This window comes from Stylophora pistillata, chromosome 2 (genome assembly GCF_964205215.1).
Source record: "Stylophora pistillata chromosome 2, jaStyPist1.2, whole genome shotgun sequence".
Lineage (NCBI taxonomy): Eukaryota > Metazoa > Cnidaria > Anthozoa > Scleractinia > Pocilloporidae > Stylophora > Stylophora pistillata.
This window is the reverse complement of record NC_142520.1, coordinates 47,791,008-47,806,765: the sequence shown is the minus strand read 5'-3', so window position 1 is coordinate 47,806,765 and position 15,758 is coordinate 47,791,008. Positions and strand designations below refer to the sequence as shown.

At 39.0% G+C, this 15,758-nt stretch overlaps 2 protein-coding genes across 2 annotated transcripts; both read right to left on the bottom strand.

Moving 5' to 3' along the window:
- Nucleotides 1–200: 200 nt before the first annotated feature.
- Nucleotides 201–2,926, bottom strand: LOC111344254 (uncharacterized). The gene is made up of 3 exons (XM_088747997.1): nucleotides 2,719–2,926; nucleotides 1,522–1,750; nucleotides 201–485 (listed from the first exon to the last, which is right to left on the bottom strand). The coding sequence occupies exons 1-2, from the start codon at nucleotides 2,865–2,867 to the stop codon at nucleotides 1,522–1,524; spliced, it is 378 nt and encodes a 125-aa protein (XP_088604123.1). The 5' UTR covers nucleotides 2,868–2,926; the 3' UTR covers nucleotides 201–485.
- Nucleotides 2,927–4,673: 1,747 nt separating this feature from the next.
- On the bottom strand, nucleotides 4,674–9,477 carry LOC148739966 (uncharacterized). Its single transcript, XM_088749619.1, has 2 exons — nucleotides 8,583–9,477; nucleotides 4,674–7,917 (listed from the first exon to the last, which is right to left on the bottom strand). Exons 1-2 carry the CDS (start codon nucleotides 9,465–9,467, stop codon nucleotides 5,269–5,271), a joined length of 3,534 nt encoding a protein of 1,177 aa, XP_088605745.1. The 5' UTR covers nucleotides 9,468–9,477; the 3' UTR covers nucleotides 4,674–5,268.
- Nucleotides 9,478–15,758: the final 6,281 nt, after the last annotated feature.

Here is a 15,758-nt window from a genome sequence, read left to right as displayed (position 1 = left end):
TCATTCAAAAACTACAGAGCCTTAGGGATCAAGTAAATATCTTGTGACACAGCCAAAAGCGTCCGACTCCTTCCTCCCCCCCCCAACATCATCCCTACCCCCGCCAGGGAATAAATGACGACCGGTCCCTACCTGTAAACAGGTGATGAACATTGTCGAACCTATTTGAAAAAGTTTCCCATCTTCATGCGACACCAATATTTCCTAACTCATACATAAAGTTTATTTGATTTATTATTATTAGCTAAAAGGGACGATTGCAAGCCGCAACTTGAGAATTTATATGTTAAAATTTTATCATTATAAGGCTACACCATTTAAAAAGAATGCAGAAACGAAAGTTGTAAGGGCAGAAAAAAAGCAAAGTCACAATCGTGGCAGAGTTTCTTCTATTTTTTTTTTTGTCGCGATATTCCGTTAGTTCCTCATAATCCTTGTCCTTTCATATTGATTTTCCATCCATTGCTGTTTTCAATATCGATTCTCTGCAGAAGAGATTACAGCGTGTTAAAATACTTTTCTTTAAAAAGCGAAATATTTGACACGTTTAGTCAACGTGGAATTTTGGGATCTATTTTTACAAGCAACACAACAAAGCAAAATGCGACAAAAGCGATATCTCTACGACGCTTCCAATTATTCTAATTGGGTCTGAGTTCCTGAGAACAATTCAAGGTAATCCTTAGTGGGAAAAATCCCTTTTCCATAAATAGCCATCAGATAAGAAGTTCGGCTTTCCCTGGAGCTTGTAGCCTTGGAAACATTTTCGAGTCTCGTATTGTGGGGGGGGGGGGGGGGGAAAGGGGTTCTTTTTTCTCCTTTTTTTTTCAATTTGTCGCCTTTGATTCGTACAGCTTTACTGACTGAGTAAAGTCTGATTTTTTTTTTAGAACAAGTCAAATTTGATTGATTGTCTTAATTCAAAAATCGTAGTAATCACAACAGCCGAGTAGGGAAGAAAAAATACACAAGGAGTTAGTAAACACGGTTTTACCGGCAGCGCCATAAAACGCCTCGGATAAATTAAGAAAATAGCGTAACGTTTCTAAACCATAAATATATGAACTTCATATATTCATCATATCTGGTTTCTAAACCAGTCGTAAAGGGAAGCCATTGAAATTGGTAAAGCAATTTTAGAGCAACTTCCACATTGCATTGGTTTTCGCAGTTTCGCTCTGTGATTGGTCAAGAAAACTCGCGCCTCTCTCTCTCTCTCTCTCTCTCTCTCTCTCTCTCTCTCTCTCTCTCTCTCTCTCTCTCTCTCTCTCTCTCAACCAATCAGATGCAAAACTAAATCCAATCACAACTCAGCCACCTACATTTCCTTCGCTTGAGCCAGTTTCCTTTCTTTTTTTTTTTCTTTTTCACCTAGGGTTCTGCTCGGCACTTTGAAGTAAATAATGGTGATAACTTTGTTTTTGGTATTGCGACATTTCATCGCGCGATAAGTTTTCTTTTCTCAACTCTCAACTGACTCTCGTTGCTCAAATTAGACAAGAACGAAAATTTGACACTCACCTACTCTTCGTCTGAAGAACGGTTCCCCCGATACCGAAATCCTCCGTATTTCTTGTATTTACCATATTTTCGGTAATATCCGGGTGATCCGCCATTGTCCGAGTCAGAGTCAGAGTCTGAGTTCGAGTCGGAATCACCCTTTCGCTTCCCGTACCGGCGTCGCTTAGGTCCACAGTAGCAGCGCCGTTTGTATGGTTTGTAGGGTTTGTATTCGTAGTAGGCTGGATCCCTGGTGTTAAGAACAAATAATTTAAAACCCCTGTGTTGATACCCCTGGGATTACTCCTGGGCCTGTCGTCCCTGGGGGACAATTATACAAAATGACAAGGACGTTTGTCTCGTTAATCAAGCCGTCGAGGGAAACCATTTAAGGCGTGGTGTTGCGTTTGACCCCTGTGAGATTCCACTTCTTGGTTTTTGTAAACAACTGTTTTTTTATTCCCTTGCGTGCATCAGAACGTTAACAGCCAGTAATATCAGCGCATTGTCCTGAATTGCTGGCGAGTGACTTGAGACCTCAAAAATTCCTTTCCTTTCCAAGGAGAATCTCTCGGTCTTTTATACTCCAAAAAAATATTTGATTTGATTCTACACGTTGTTTGTCCTTGAACTCGCTGATTTTCTTAAATCTCCACCTATTTTTCTCCATTTTTGAGGTTTATTTCCTTTTGTTTTCCTCCCTGTTTCCCTGCGTCGGAATCTTTAATCGATAACCCGTTTTACTAACCGTAAACACACTTTTTTTATGCTTTGGAGTATAAATGGCGTATACATGGGCACAGTGCCGAAAATATTTAATTAAAGAAATCCCTAGATTAATGTTTGTGAGTTTTAAAATCCAGTCCAGAATGAAAAGCAATGCATTCATATAAAGAGACTCAGTTTGTGGCGATCCGTACAATAACCTTATATAATCACGTATATGATATCAACCACTGTCACTAATGATCCAAAGTGGAAAGCTTTTTTGAGTTGGTGGTTTATCAAGTACTTGGCGAGTTTCATCAATGTTCATGTCAAAAAAGAACTTTGAAATCAAATTCTAAATCGCCTCGAGGGCTTCTAAGGACAATTTCGATAGGAATGCAATCGTGGGTAAGAAAATGGTGAACTGCTGGACCTGTTTAACAACCATTTTACTACACTACCTCCTTAAAACAACTTGATGTAACAGATTTATTTACTCCTTTTTCTTACCTGTGTAATTCCATGCCAAGTTTTTCTAAAAGCGAGTTCCTTCTCATCGCATTAGGTTCTTCTTCAGCAGAGCCTTGAATAAAGTTGACTAACACTGTTAATACCACGATAATAAGAAAAAATCCGCGATCCATTTTACCTAAAGACATGTTAAAAATCTATGAGTGATCGCAAACTAAAATCTTGTGTATGATTCACCTCTTGACCTCGTAATCTAGCTTTTATAACGTGCATTATCTTAAAAGGTTCCTGGTCACAAGACTAATATATGTACACAAACAAGCCTGTCATCGGTTCCTTTTGAAACCGAGATTTCTTATGCCGTGCGAATTGAGTCTCGTTTTAATTACACGAGCAATACAGCGAGTTATCTATTGCCAATATCGAAGTGCTTTTTCCTAAACTGGAGACTCTATTTATCCTACTTGAAGTTTTTATTTTAAAATTCCTTGACGACAACTCTAAACTGTGAAAGAGCGTCGAACAGATGCTTAAAAAATTTCAGAACAGAGCTCTATCTTTTAGTTACAAAAAAATAAATTTTCCATTCCTCTGAATCCGACTTCCAAAGTCTTTATGCGCGAGAATCAATTTTGCTGAGAAGAAAATCGCACACTTGATATTCAATAAAGTAATCATCTTCCAAGAAATGGAAAAATTATATCGCGTTCAATAAGGGAGAAGAAAAAGGTCTCAGTATCCATGGAAACCAAAACAGAAACACTTTATCGTCAAGGAAAGTACTTTGGGATAGTATTCTTTTCATGAATACTCCTAGAACAAAAGTTATTGTCACTATATTTACTATGTTAAGCACTGGCTCAGTAGCTTTCAATATCAAACTGTTACGCGAAAAGGGAAGTTAGTCTACAGAACATTTCTTTTTCTATTGCAATTGGATTTAATCTTCTCATCCGTGCTATCTTCGCTTTATTTGTTTAATTCCCACCCCCATCTTTTTTAATACCTCTCCGTATTAAAAAAAAAAAATTATTATCATTTTATAGTGGTTCTCCTTAAGATTGAAGGTAAGTAGATTTTCACCTCGCAGTAAACCACACAAAATAGCGCGAACTTGCTTCTTAAAGGTCCCTCTGGATAATGCATCACATTACTACTCCATGGCTTTCACTTGAATCAAAAACAACCATTGCAGCCCTGACAAGCAGTAGTAGTAGTGACTATAGCTCATTAGCCTTCATTTAGATAGTCATGTCTCAGGGTTTGACCCAAAAACATAATTTAATTTAGAAACCCCCTGTTTAATACAAACGGTGGCAGTAGTATAAGAGTGTAGTTCTCGGTAGCTTTGATCCAGGCGTTCATTAGCTTTGCTTTAACTAAAGACTTAGAGGAGGAAAAAAAAAAAAAAAAAACACCGCGCACAAAAACAAAAAAATTATTGTCCGTCGGTAACCCAAACCCATGCACACTGAGATTTTCCTTCTGTATTGGTTCTCTTTTAAAAATGCTCCATGAGGTGTATGTGCACGTGAGTCAAACCTTTTTAATATTGAGAATTAAAGGAATTATTAAAATAATAATGATGGCTTTAAAGGCTGTGAAATCTGATGATATTGCATCTACTCAGAAACAGCTAAGGGCCCACTTACGCCCAAGAACATGCTGCTATGCGATTGGATAACTATAGTCAGTCAACAAGTCGAAATACAAGGAGAACATTTTAACCTTAAGTAGTGGCTAAAAATGAAGCTTTATATTGCGCTATTCAATCGTAAGAGCTAATATACTTTATATTGAAAGCTGAAAGAAGACCTGGAGAAGATGAAACGCTAAACAAAAACCACTCTTATTTTCTGGCTTAACAATTTTCTTTCTTTTTCAGTAAAACACCTACATCAGTTGCAAGTTGTCAAGGAGGCATCGCTCGCCGAAGCCTGAAAAACCAATATGTCCAAGTGTGAAGGGCAATAAAAAGATTGCGAAAACAAAAGTGTGAGTTCTAAATGACCTTTATTTGAAATTAAAGTGAGAACGTCTAATGAAAATTGCTAAGTTTTACATGTTGGAGAGAAATATGTCTTGAAACAACATTATGTCGCTGACAGGTTACCTATACTAAAAGAATTTTTTTTTTACACGAAATTGAATTTTATTCCTGCATTTGCAATTATCTTGAATAATCTCAACGTACTTAAGGATATGGTTTTACGAAGAAAAACTGTTTCTTCGATAAATCACAGCGGTGCCACATTTTCATTGATAACTGTATAATTGCATGTCCTCCCATTTTCTGTGACAGTTTTCGCGGATCCTCTTTAATTGGTTCTTTTCATTGAGCTTTTTCCCTACAGTTTTAAAAATATTTTTTCGCTATACTTTTGCACGAAGTGAAATTCTAGTTGGAAAAAGGAGAGTATTTACTCTTGCCTTGCTCAGATAAGTTCTCTGTTCCTCAAGTAGCAAAAAAAAAAAAACCTTCCAACCTAAATGACTAGATGAATTGTTAAAACAGACTTTGACTCCCTGCGATTTAGTAGAATATGTTCTTAATTTCGTTTGCGTTTCTCTGCTATAAAAAAAATGACGTTAAGCCTGTCGCTCAATCTCCTTGATTAAGTCCAGTTCCTCTGAGTTATAAAGGATTTCAACCTTGGTTTTGTGGCTGGTTCCACAGGCTGCTGGAACAGCGGTTGTTCCGTGAATAGCCACGCTTTGCAGCTGTTTTCCCTGTGTCAGTAGCGAGGCAGTGTCTTCCTTGACTAAGAGATCTGACATTGTTCTTGTTTCCCATTGGGAAAAGACCAGCTTTTGTCTTGTTTCGTCAGACAAAGTTGATTGAAGAGGATTCACAAGTGATTCTGCTGCTGCCACTGGTCTGAGAGCATCTCCATTTGCTAAAGAATGTATATTGTCACAATCTTCTGTTCCTTTGTTCGAAAAAGACCGCCTGGCACCTAAAAACCTAACTTCATGGTCACGTGGTACAGCAAGAGCATGTGCAGTAGGGTCCTTCACATCTCGACCAAGTGACTCGTCGTCAGTCGTGGATTCCAGGCTCTCTGTCTCGTTTATCATATAGCTCGGTTTCACTGCTGGTTTTCCATTTCTATTGGAGAGGGCGCTCCATAACTCTCTTGATTGAGCTCCAAAAACTTCAACGATAGACTCATCCAAGTCAATATCCTCTGCTGTGGTAAGCTGACTTGGCGAGTAGCTTTTTATAACGTGTTTATCGTTTTTAAAATTATTTTTTACTGGCGCATCCAAATCAGCCGGTTGAATGTCCAGGATCTCCCTGATAGCCTCATCCAAGTCGATTTCTTCTGCGCGAACAGAACTCTTCTTTCTTGCGCTTTTCTGAGAAACCACAGGGCCTTGCTGTAAAGACGTATGTAATTCAATGGCTGAAATGCTTAAAATCTCCTTAATGGCTTCGTCCAAGGCAATCTGTTCTGTTTTCCTAGCAAGAGAAGAGGATTGAGGAGAACACATTATTGCAGTATCTTTTTGGCACTTACTGTTCTCCTGTTTTGCCAACGTGATGTCCTTTTGTATCGTATCCCCTTTAAATGAATCTTGCAGGGAAGGTGACCCAGTAAAAGATCTTACGACGGTTTTTACATTTGAATCAAAATCTTTTAGATCCATCGTAGAATCGGATTTCCTAATGGTATGATTTTTTTTAGCACCTAAAGCTGTGTAGGAACATGATCGGTTTGGTCGATGCGTTGTCTCCTCCACTGCGCCATCTTCGACTAACTTGCACTTTCCCTGTCTTTGTTTGCGAGTGTGATCCTGTTTTTGATTTGGAAATGCGCGAGGAAGGTTAGCATCAGGAGCATAACCTTCACTTTTGTTAATATCGTCAGCTAATGAACGTCTCGGGTTTCTAGTTTTTGGGCGAGCCTTAACGCCAAAAGTAGAGTATTCTGTCCCTGTAATTTGTATCTCCGGCGCGAAATTTGTTTTGAGGATTTTTCCTGAACGTACTGAGAAATAGTCTGGCAATTCTGAAACTGGGCCACTGGAAACGTTCGACGCTTGTGAATCTGTTTCCCCTGAGTTTTTCAGTGGGATCGTCATATTCATTGTTTTCCTACCAGATCTTTTCTCTTTAGAGCGTTGAATTGAGTCAGGTGTCAACGACCTCGTTTCACCTACAACCACCCGGTGTTCAATTTGGTTTTTGTCACCAGAACCTAACAGAGTTAATCTTTCTGGTTTGATGTCAATTATATCGTCTGAAAGGATATTTTCTATAACTTCTGCAATTTCACTATCATCTTCCTCATTCGGTTTTTGTAGATCCAGAAAATTATTGATCTTTTCTTGAGACAAGGATGTAGTGGGGGCTAATGATTCCAGACCAAGTAGTTTGTCCATTTCCATGGCCAAAGATAGCTTAGGATTGCTTGTTTTTGGGCGTGTTAGGTCAGCGGTAGACTCAGAAAAAGGTGCTTCATGTGGTCCTGGAGCAAAGATATCGTCACATAGGATGTACTCTATGTCCTTATTCAACTGTTCATTTTCCTTTGTGCTTGAAAAAACCGCCCTTTTGGGAGGTGGAAATGGCCCTAAAATCGATGAAGTTTCCAAACCCTTTGCCAAAATGCTATCTTCAAGATTTCGAATCGGGAGAGGAATCTTTTGGTCGCGAGAACAGCATTTTCCTGATGCCTTTTTATTTTTTACTGCAAAATCAGGGCGAAAACATTTTGACTCCTGACCTATCATGTGACTGTTTCCTCTCATCAAGGAGTTTTTGGGTCGTTTTGCCTTCTTATTCGTCGAAACTTTCCTACACTTTTTGTGGTTATTTGATTCACTGGGACTGACATCATCATTCAAGATGTATTCGATATCTTCTGCGAGTTTTTTGAAAGATATTGTCAACTCACTTGCTCTTGTGGATTGCTTTGTTGAGTCCATTTTAGTATTCGAGACCTTGTGGAACTCAGTGAGAGTTCTACGTTTCGCATGAGACCTTGAAACTGTCGAGAAGATGGAGGCATTCTCAGGATATTCTTTATTAAAAGTTTCTGCTCTTTCCCTTTCTACTATGGTGTCCATTTGGTCCATATTAACGCTTTTGTTCAAAGGAAGCGTTTGTTCATCAGTTTCTTCCACAGTACTAGTGGGCCAGTACAGTACTTTTCGATCTGATTTCATCCACCCAGGCAATGGAGAATTCGATGCTTTTGACTTTTTTCGTGACTCTTTATTACTGACTAGGTACTAAAAAAGTAAAAACCCTATTTCATTACCATAATCTTAAAAAGACGCCTTAATTTTCACTAAGAATGAAACTAATAACGCCTACGTCATAACTAAGAGGTAGGAATTTGACCATGTCGATATGACAACGCAAAAAAAAGTTTCCTTTTGTTGTCATAATAAGAAGAGACTAGACCGAACAAACCAACATGTGACGGGAGAGAAATTGTCTCAGGCATTCAAAACAATGGTAATCATATAGATGAGCATTGTGAAGAAAAGAACTGAACCTTACGAACTGAAACTTTAGAACTGAACCTCAAGAATGGAACAGATCTCAAAAGTAAAAACATGTAAACAGCCATAGGCGTGAGAGAACGCGAGTCAGCCAGTTACGATTGGTTTTAAGTTCTCATCTGACCAATCACAGAGCGAATTAAAACGAAAATCTCGGATTAGGTTTAGTACTCTTTTGAAAAAATTGCTCTGAACCACTTGCACTGTAAGAAACGAGTTCATACTCAATTTTCAGAGAAACGTGAATTTCTAAATAGGACGCAAAATGAAGTCCGGAGGTGAATTTCCAGCACAATGAAGCAGAACCACGGAAGAAGCATAAAACTAGTCCAGTAATTTTCGCATTATTAATAAGTGGATGAGGAAAAAAATATGTAATCAACAAATACCTTAATTTTCCTGGCTTTCTCATCATCCTCAGTGGTTTTGGTCCATTTTATGGGATCCAGTTTTGGGTGTGGTTTTGCGCTTGATTCGACAGGTGCAGGTTTTTTAATTGTGCTATCTTCTTCTTCCTTACTGCTCGTATCCTCAGACATGCATTTTGTTCTCAAGCTCGAGTCCTTAAAATTGTTCTGTTTCAGGTCTTCGGGTGGTATTTCGTCGTTCATAGTGTATGTGATCATTCTTGTTATAGCGCGACTTTCATCTGCAATTTCTGGGATTTCTTTCTCTACCATGTTATCGATGTTCTCACTCAGCATTATTTCGTCATTGAAATGAGGCGTCCGTGTGGAGTCCCTCTTCTTCAACCGTTGCCTTGTACTTTGCTTCAATTCCACGACATTATCGTTTCCGTGTTCGTTGCCAGTGGCTAATTCTTCCGTCCGTTTTTCCGGTTGTCCCGTCCACTGGCTCTTTTCCAGCGAATCCCTGTGCAAGCATTGTGGTGTCTTTCGGTTCTGCTGTTTTAAAGCTTCACTATGAAAATCCATCCTGACAATACCTCTGCAAGCCTCGATAAATTCATTTACGTGGCGATCTCTACGAAAACTGTACATCTCTCTCCGTGAGATATCTTGTTTGAGCTCGTTACCACACTGAAATAAGCACGGAGAACTTTCAGCTGCGACATGAAGCCGCGATTTTAATCTTCTTTTTCGTCTTGCAAAAGAAGAAAAATAATTATTCATAGTGTAATTTTTCTTCGATCGATCAATGACAGTATTTGACCATTGAGAAAAGAGAGGTATAAATTTTCTTTTATGACGCTTACAAGACGTCACAAATGAAAGTACACGACAGAGCGTGCGCAGAATGTTCTGCCTGACCATGATGCTTTTGAGATTTAAAATTTATCCTTACAGCCATAGAGACTAGCTCTCCTCCAGAAATAACTACCGCTACTTCTGGTAGCCGCTACTGACTACAAAGCGGCTGTGAACATTTTGTAATAGCGCAGATAAACCAAGAGACTTCGATCATCGAAGGCACTTGACGTCTAGTGGACGGCTGCGCACAAACTTCATAAATTTTAAGAGAACTTTTGAACGTTTATCACATGTGAACCTAGAACATCTGAATTATTCTGGCAAACAGTCTTCTGAAACTCAACAGTCAAAAATTTTATCCGAGCACGAATACCGGGGAGATCAAAGGGTAACAATGAAATAAAAAAAAATAGTCATACCTTTATTTACCCTCGGCAGTGTTTATAGCACAAGTGCCAGTGAGAGTCGAGCAAACAAATGAAATGAATCATTCACACTGAAATGGCCGGAGGCAAACCGGTTGGCTATTTACAAACATGGCCGAGGATTTGAACTCGGAGCTTCCGTGAAAGAAATTCATTTAGTGGTCAGGGCGGGACTCTAACCCGGGAGTGGTGTAGTGCGAGTACGACGCGCTGACCACTCGGCCACGCTGCCTTCAAGGGTAAATCAGTTATCATCAACTGTGATGACCGGTTCAAATGGTCATGATAGTTGATGCTAGTTTCAACTATCACGCGCGTTTGAACACGATCTATCGTGCACTATCATCGACTATCATGTAGCTTGAACATGTTCAAATTCGACGTAATGGTTGATGATTGTTTTTGCCGTTTGAGCCTGCGGATGATAATGAAGGATAATTTTCCGGTCATCAGTTTTACCCTAAAACGAGCTCAAACCGAAATGGCGAAAGGTACAATAACTAAAATTTTTCGTTTTGCAAAGCCAAAACGCGCCGAATTTACCCTGTTTGAAAAAAGACTTAGAAAAAAAAAAAATCAAAATTTTGAAAACAAAGACTACTAGTCTCTGCGGAGTTCTACTGTTCTCGCTATTGTTTTCATTGAACAAAGACTGAATGCATAATTATCAACCGCCGCCCAGGCCAGTTAGCCCAATGGATGGTGCGCTGGACTGTTGTGCGGGAGGTCGAGGGTTCGAGTCCAGACCGGACCAACACTCAAGGTCTTAAAACAATTGAAAAGAATTTGCTACCTTTCTATAACATCAAGAAATGGTTAGATATTCTAGTCTTCTCGGATAGGGACGCATAAATGGAGGTCCCGTCTCCTGCAGGGTTAGTGGTAGGAGACGTTAATTTCCCACACACGAGATTACTGTGTGATGGATGTCCTCCCCTGGGGTGGGATGAGTGGGATATTGGGTGCACTTAATTTGGACCCTCGCTCTGTTGTGCGACCCTCGCCATACTCTGGTGAAAGTGATTAAATAATGCTCGTTATCTTGTTTGCTCGCTTGCTTCAACTGCTGTACGCCCATTTGATCGGATCTAGTTGCAGCTGCTTTTTATAAGACAGCTCAATCCATCCAGGATTTGCCATCGTTTTCCACAGATTTGATCTCCCTTGATAGTAAATGTCAAAAAGATTTTATCATGACAATGAAGGAAAGAATGTCCTGAAAACAACTGATGTTGAAAGTACAAAGTTGAAATTTCGCTAATCCTAAGAGTACGTAAGTCCCGTGTCATGGTTTCCGATTGAATCCCACAAAACCAAAATGAAAGTGTTCGGAAGGCCATTCAGAAACAAGTGAATTATCCCAGAGAGCAATGAGAGTTTGCGCACGTGATCGATGCATGCAAAGATCCAAAAACGCGGGCGACCAACTCGCACCTGGTTTTAGTTCTGCACTTGATTGGTTGTTAGAGTGGTGTGAGTTTTCTCGACCAATCAAAGACTGTGGTTTAGTTAGAGCAATTCCTGTTTACTTTTGACACTCAAATGAAAATAAAATTAACTTCGTACATGGTCTTGTTCGTTAACGAGCTCCTTGAAAAGTAGTAATAGAGTATTTTGATCACCGGTAGTCGAAGCTGGGTTCATCGCTAAACTCGTCAAAACATATTTCATTTATTTGGGCAGCTATTTCCTTAATTAAGGGTGCTCTAGGACCACTTTTATTACAGAGGTAAGACAGAAAAAGAAAAGGTTTCCCGCGAGGTAATGAGTTCTCAGTTGCTAAATGGTGAAGCCTAAGACCGCGAAGTCCCAGAGTACTCAAGTCATTCTCTGTTCTCTGTACTCAAGTCATTCTCTGTAATGCAGAATTTTCTAGTAAGTTTGAAATGGTCGACTGATAAAACATTACAATGTGTTGTTGATTTTGCTTCGGTCTGACGAGACGCAAAATTTATGCGTGCGTCACTTTGTCAATGACCGGTGAGACAACGACGTAAAAATTGATGCTTGACCAATCATTTTGAATCGAATTCCGGGAGAAAAAGTCGTCCACAGGTTTGTTTTGCGTATGTAAAAAAAAAAAAAAAAAAAAGGAGAAATTTCTTCGAGTTCAGAGATGATAGATCAACTGACCTTAAATGCATCGATCTTAGAATTATCCAATTCGTAATGTTAGTCACGGCACGTTAAAAAATCCCGGGATAATTTGTTAAATGAGATACAATGAAATATATGAAGTTCATATATTTTGTACTGCGGTATTAGATACATATGATGCGCGATCCTCGCGCTATCTACTGCGAGGATCGTGCATCATATGTATAATTTGTTAACAGCGCAATGAATAAATTTGAGGAAACTTCAGTATTCGTTCGCTAAAAGAAAAATGTCGGGCGATACTTTTTGGTTTTGCTTTTCTATCCAACGATCTAATTGTTGATTTACTTTCTGCCCCACCCCTCCCTTGCATTTATGTCACACTCTACGCGACTGTTACTTTCAGGAATTTATTTTTTTGGCTTTAACTGAGTCCATTGTAACAGTTGCGAACTGTAAATGGTTAGAAATTGAAGGGGTTGTCCAACAAAATGCACTTTATCTGTTTTACCAAGTCATAGGCTCATATCAAACTGTTTCCCCACTGCGATGAACATTTGTTTTTGTCGGTTCCAGCCTGGCGCGGCCGCTAACCCAGATGCCCTCCTGAGCAAATTTTCAAAATGGCGGAAAAGCCAAAGAGAGAGATAAGAGAACCAAAGCGATTCTGCAACGAATACTCAGCGTACACCCCTGTTAAAAAGGTCATTTCACAGAGAAAAGATACAAAATTGTATGATATTGAAGTCACGGAGGTTGATAAACCCAACAAGAGACTGAAAATTCACTACATTGGCTACAGTACATGCTTCGATGAGTGGAGACCCTTCGGGGTTCTGTCCTCGTGTACCGGTTCACAAGAGCCAATACAAAAGACCAAACAATACACAATAGCTAACCGACAACTCCTAAACAAAGAAAGAACAATGGTAATTCCCTTGTGAACCGGTACACCAGGACAGAACCCCCTTCGGGGACGGTGAAGCATCCGAATATTTTCCTTCGAAATTGTATAGATTAGTAGGCTGCAACAAAAATTTATTGGACGACGTTTAGGGTAAAAACAGCAATCTAACCTGAAAAAAATGTATTTATTCCGACTCTTTTGGAAAATAACTACAAATCTTACTTATTTATCTCGTAAGTAAACGATGGTGAAGCGCTTTCCGAGCTACCCGATTCTTCTCCCACTGCTTTCACTCTTTTAAAGCAGGAAACGAGCAAAAGGAAGAAGGGGTGGCTGTTTTGACTAGCCATTTGACGAGGTTCAATCTGCTCCTTGTTCGACAATTTACATATCAAAACAAAGGAAATTTGTTCCGCTCTTTGATTTTGGTGGTACATTTTCAATTTGCGCTTGCGTAAGAGAGAAATCGCCTAAGACTCCTTGCTCGGTCTTCTTTTGACCACGAACGCCTTCTTTATTTTGACGGACCCGCTCGGGAAAAGGTGAAAATGACGAGGGAAAAACTTTACTTTGTAGCACGAAAATACACAAAATGGAAAGCCATGATATTATAGTTCAATATTTCGGTGGTACATTGTAATCCTTTTATACAGAGAGTCGGCAAGATGATATAACATCCAAAAATCGCACTCGATTTGAGTGGGCCGATGAAGTGGGCGTGGTCACGAAATTCAGTAAGAGACTATTTGTACCCCGTGAGTTTGATATGAAAATTTAAAATGTTAATAATGGGCATGAAAAGAACAGAAATTAGCACTAACACAAGCACCGACAATTAGCAAACATCAGCGGCTTTCCATGATTTACGAGACAATGGATTTTGGTCTTCAAATTGGCAAATAAAGACGGAATAATTTTCTTTACCTCTAGCCTACCCAAACCTTTTTTTTCCCAAAAGTTATTATTTTATCGTTTTCAGTAACTCTAAATATAATCTACAAACCTGAATAAACTCTCCAATTTGATATTCTGGTCTGTAACCAGAACGGTAGCTGAGATATCAGATATGGCACGAGCCACGTGAAGGGGATCTGATTGGCTGTTAACACTTCCTGAACATAATTAAAAACGTCAACGCATATGTCATATCGAAAGATGTCTGATGCCTTTAATTGATGAAAATATCCTTTAGTTAACGATCATTGTTGTCACTCAAGTTGTTTGATGCTGAAAAAATGTATAACTTGAAAAGCATATCATATGATGTGGAATTGTAACCAAATTCGTCAATTACATCAAAAAAAATTTAAAATTATTCCAGGCGGTAGCTATATGGTTATAATAAGATCGTTAAAAAAAAAAAAAAAAGATTTCATGTTACCGTGAGTCTGTTTAGAATTATGACCTCTAAATAAATAGATGACGTCATTGTGGTAAGGATAAAAGAATGGCTAATGTTTTGAAGTCTTCTGTACACGTAATGTATTACTTTACAGACCCACGACAACACGCAATCTATTTGTTTTATATGATAAAAAAGTAAAAATGTTAACTCTTCAACTTCCAGAAGTGTAGTATCTAGAGCTTACACAGAAAACAGGTAATGAAAATAGTCAAACTTCATCAGGTACAAGTTGATGACTTGATCTAACACAAAATTCTCGTAACTAATTAACAAGGAATTGAGGGGATCTTGGGAACCAATCAAAACGAATGTTTGATTCTGCTTAATATGTAAAAAGTGACCGAATGCAATCTAAACAACTCACGAAAATGTACTCTTCATTGTTGCTGCTCGTAAAAGCTCTTGTAAAAGAAGTAGCTTTCTTCGAAAATTATCGTGAAAGCAAGATTTGCATAATGTTTCTGATTTACTCCCAATACTAAAATACAAAGGAAAACTCATGTTTTTGCGTGTTTACGCCATTCAAATTACATACAAACAGTCAGGCACAAAGCGCATAGTTTTGCAACCAAGCACAGATCAGCTACGAAGTAATGCCATCTCAGTCCGTTGACTTGCCTAAACTCTATGCGTTCTTCCACTGACGACTTGGAGCTGAAAGTTGTGTCAGTTATCGAGTTTTTTGATATGCATGTAATTCATCTTGGTGACTCGCTGACTTGAAAAAAAAATTCTGAGGTCAATTAAAGTTACAAAGGGCGAGCTCCCGTTTGCAGCACAATCCGGCACAGTTGTTACCTCGTTATCTAAGAGAATTGATTTGGTTTCCATCTGAATTCGTTCATCCAAACAACCAACCTCTCTCTCTCTTTCAGTAACAGCTTGCTTGTTTTGCGTCAAAACGGTTAACATCGAGAAATAGTACAGCTGATCTGACTCCACATTCAAAGTATCCAGTCATGAATAAACATACAAAAAGGGCATCGGAACGCTTTCAACAGCTTGTGAGGAAATTAAAACAACATCGACAGAAAATTTTCCAGAGCTCGAAGATTGCTCCCATTTTAAAACAAAACACATTTACCTCCAGAATTACGAAAAGGATTGTCGTGTGCTGCTTTCGGGCTCACTAAAGGATCTACGTTCCCTTGTTGTTCGCAATACTGCACAAGTTCATTTGCACTCAGCGAAAGTTTTACCCGCTGGACTTTTGCCTCACGACGTAGTTGCTCCACAAAAGTGCGCTGTGTTTGCAAATCTTTGCTGCTTTTTCCTGAGGGAATCACAGTCGACATTTTGGAGTGTACTCAGTGGAAAGTGTGGATCCAAAATAAGTCTTTGACTGAGTATTGTAAAGAAGGACTTAGGAAGGCTGTGCACTTTAATTTGTGCAGACAGCTAAGTGACTTTCATAATACTTTTATTGAGTTGTCAACTGTTCAGGAAGTCTATTGAAATTTTAACGGTCTACTATTGGTTATTGTAACTCACTTACTGTCAACAAAGAAGTCAGTTTTACA

Coding starts and splice junctions, on each gene's coding strand:
- LOC148739966 (XM_088749619.1), bottom strand. CDS start 9,467: ATGGTCAGGCAGAACATTCTGCGCACGCTCTGTCGTGTACTTTCATTT. Junction 7,918..8,582: donor AGAAAGCCAGGAAAATTAAG/GTATTTGTTGAT, acceptor TTACTTTTTTAG/TACCTAGTCAGTAATAAAGA.
- LOC111344254 (XM_088747997.1), bottom strand. CDS start 2,867: ATGTCTTTAGGTAAAATGGATCGCGGATTTTTTCTTATTATCGTGGTA. Junction 1,751..2,718: donor CTTGGCATGGAATTACACAG/GTAAGAAAAAGG, acceptor TCTTAACACCAG/GGATCCAGCCTACTACGAAT.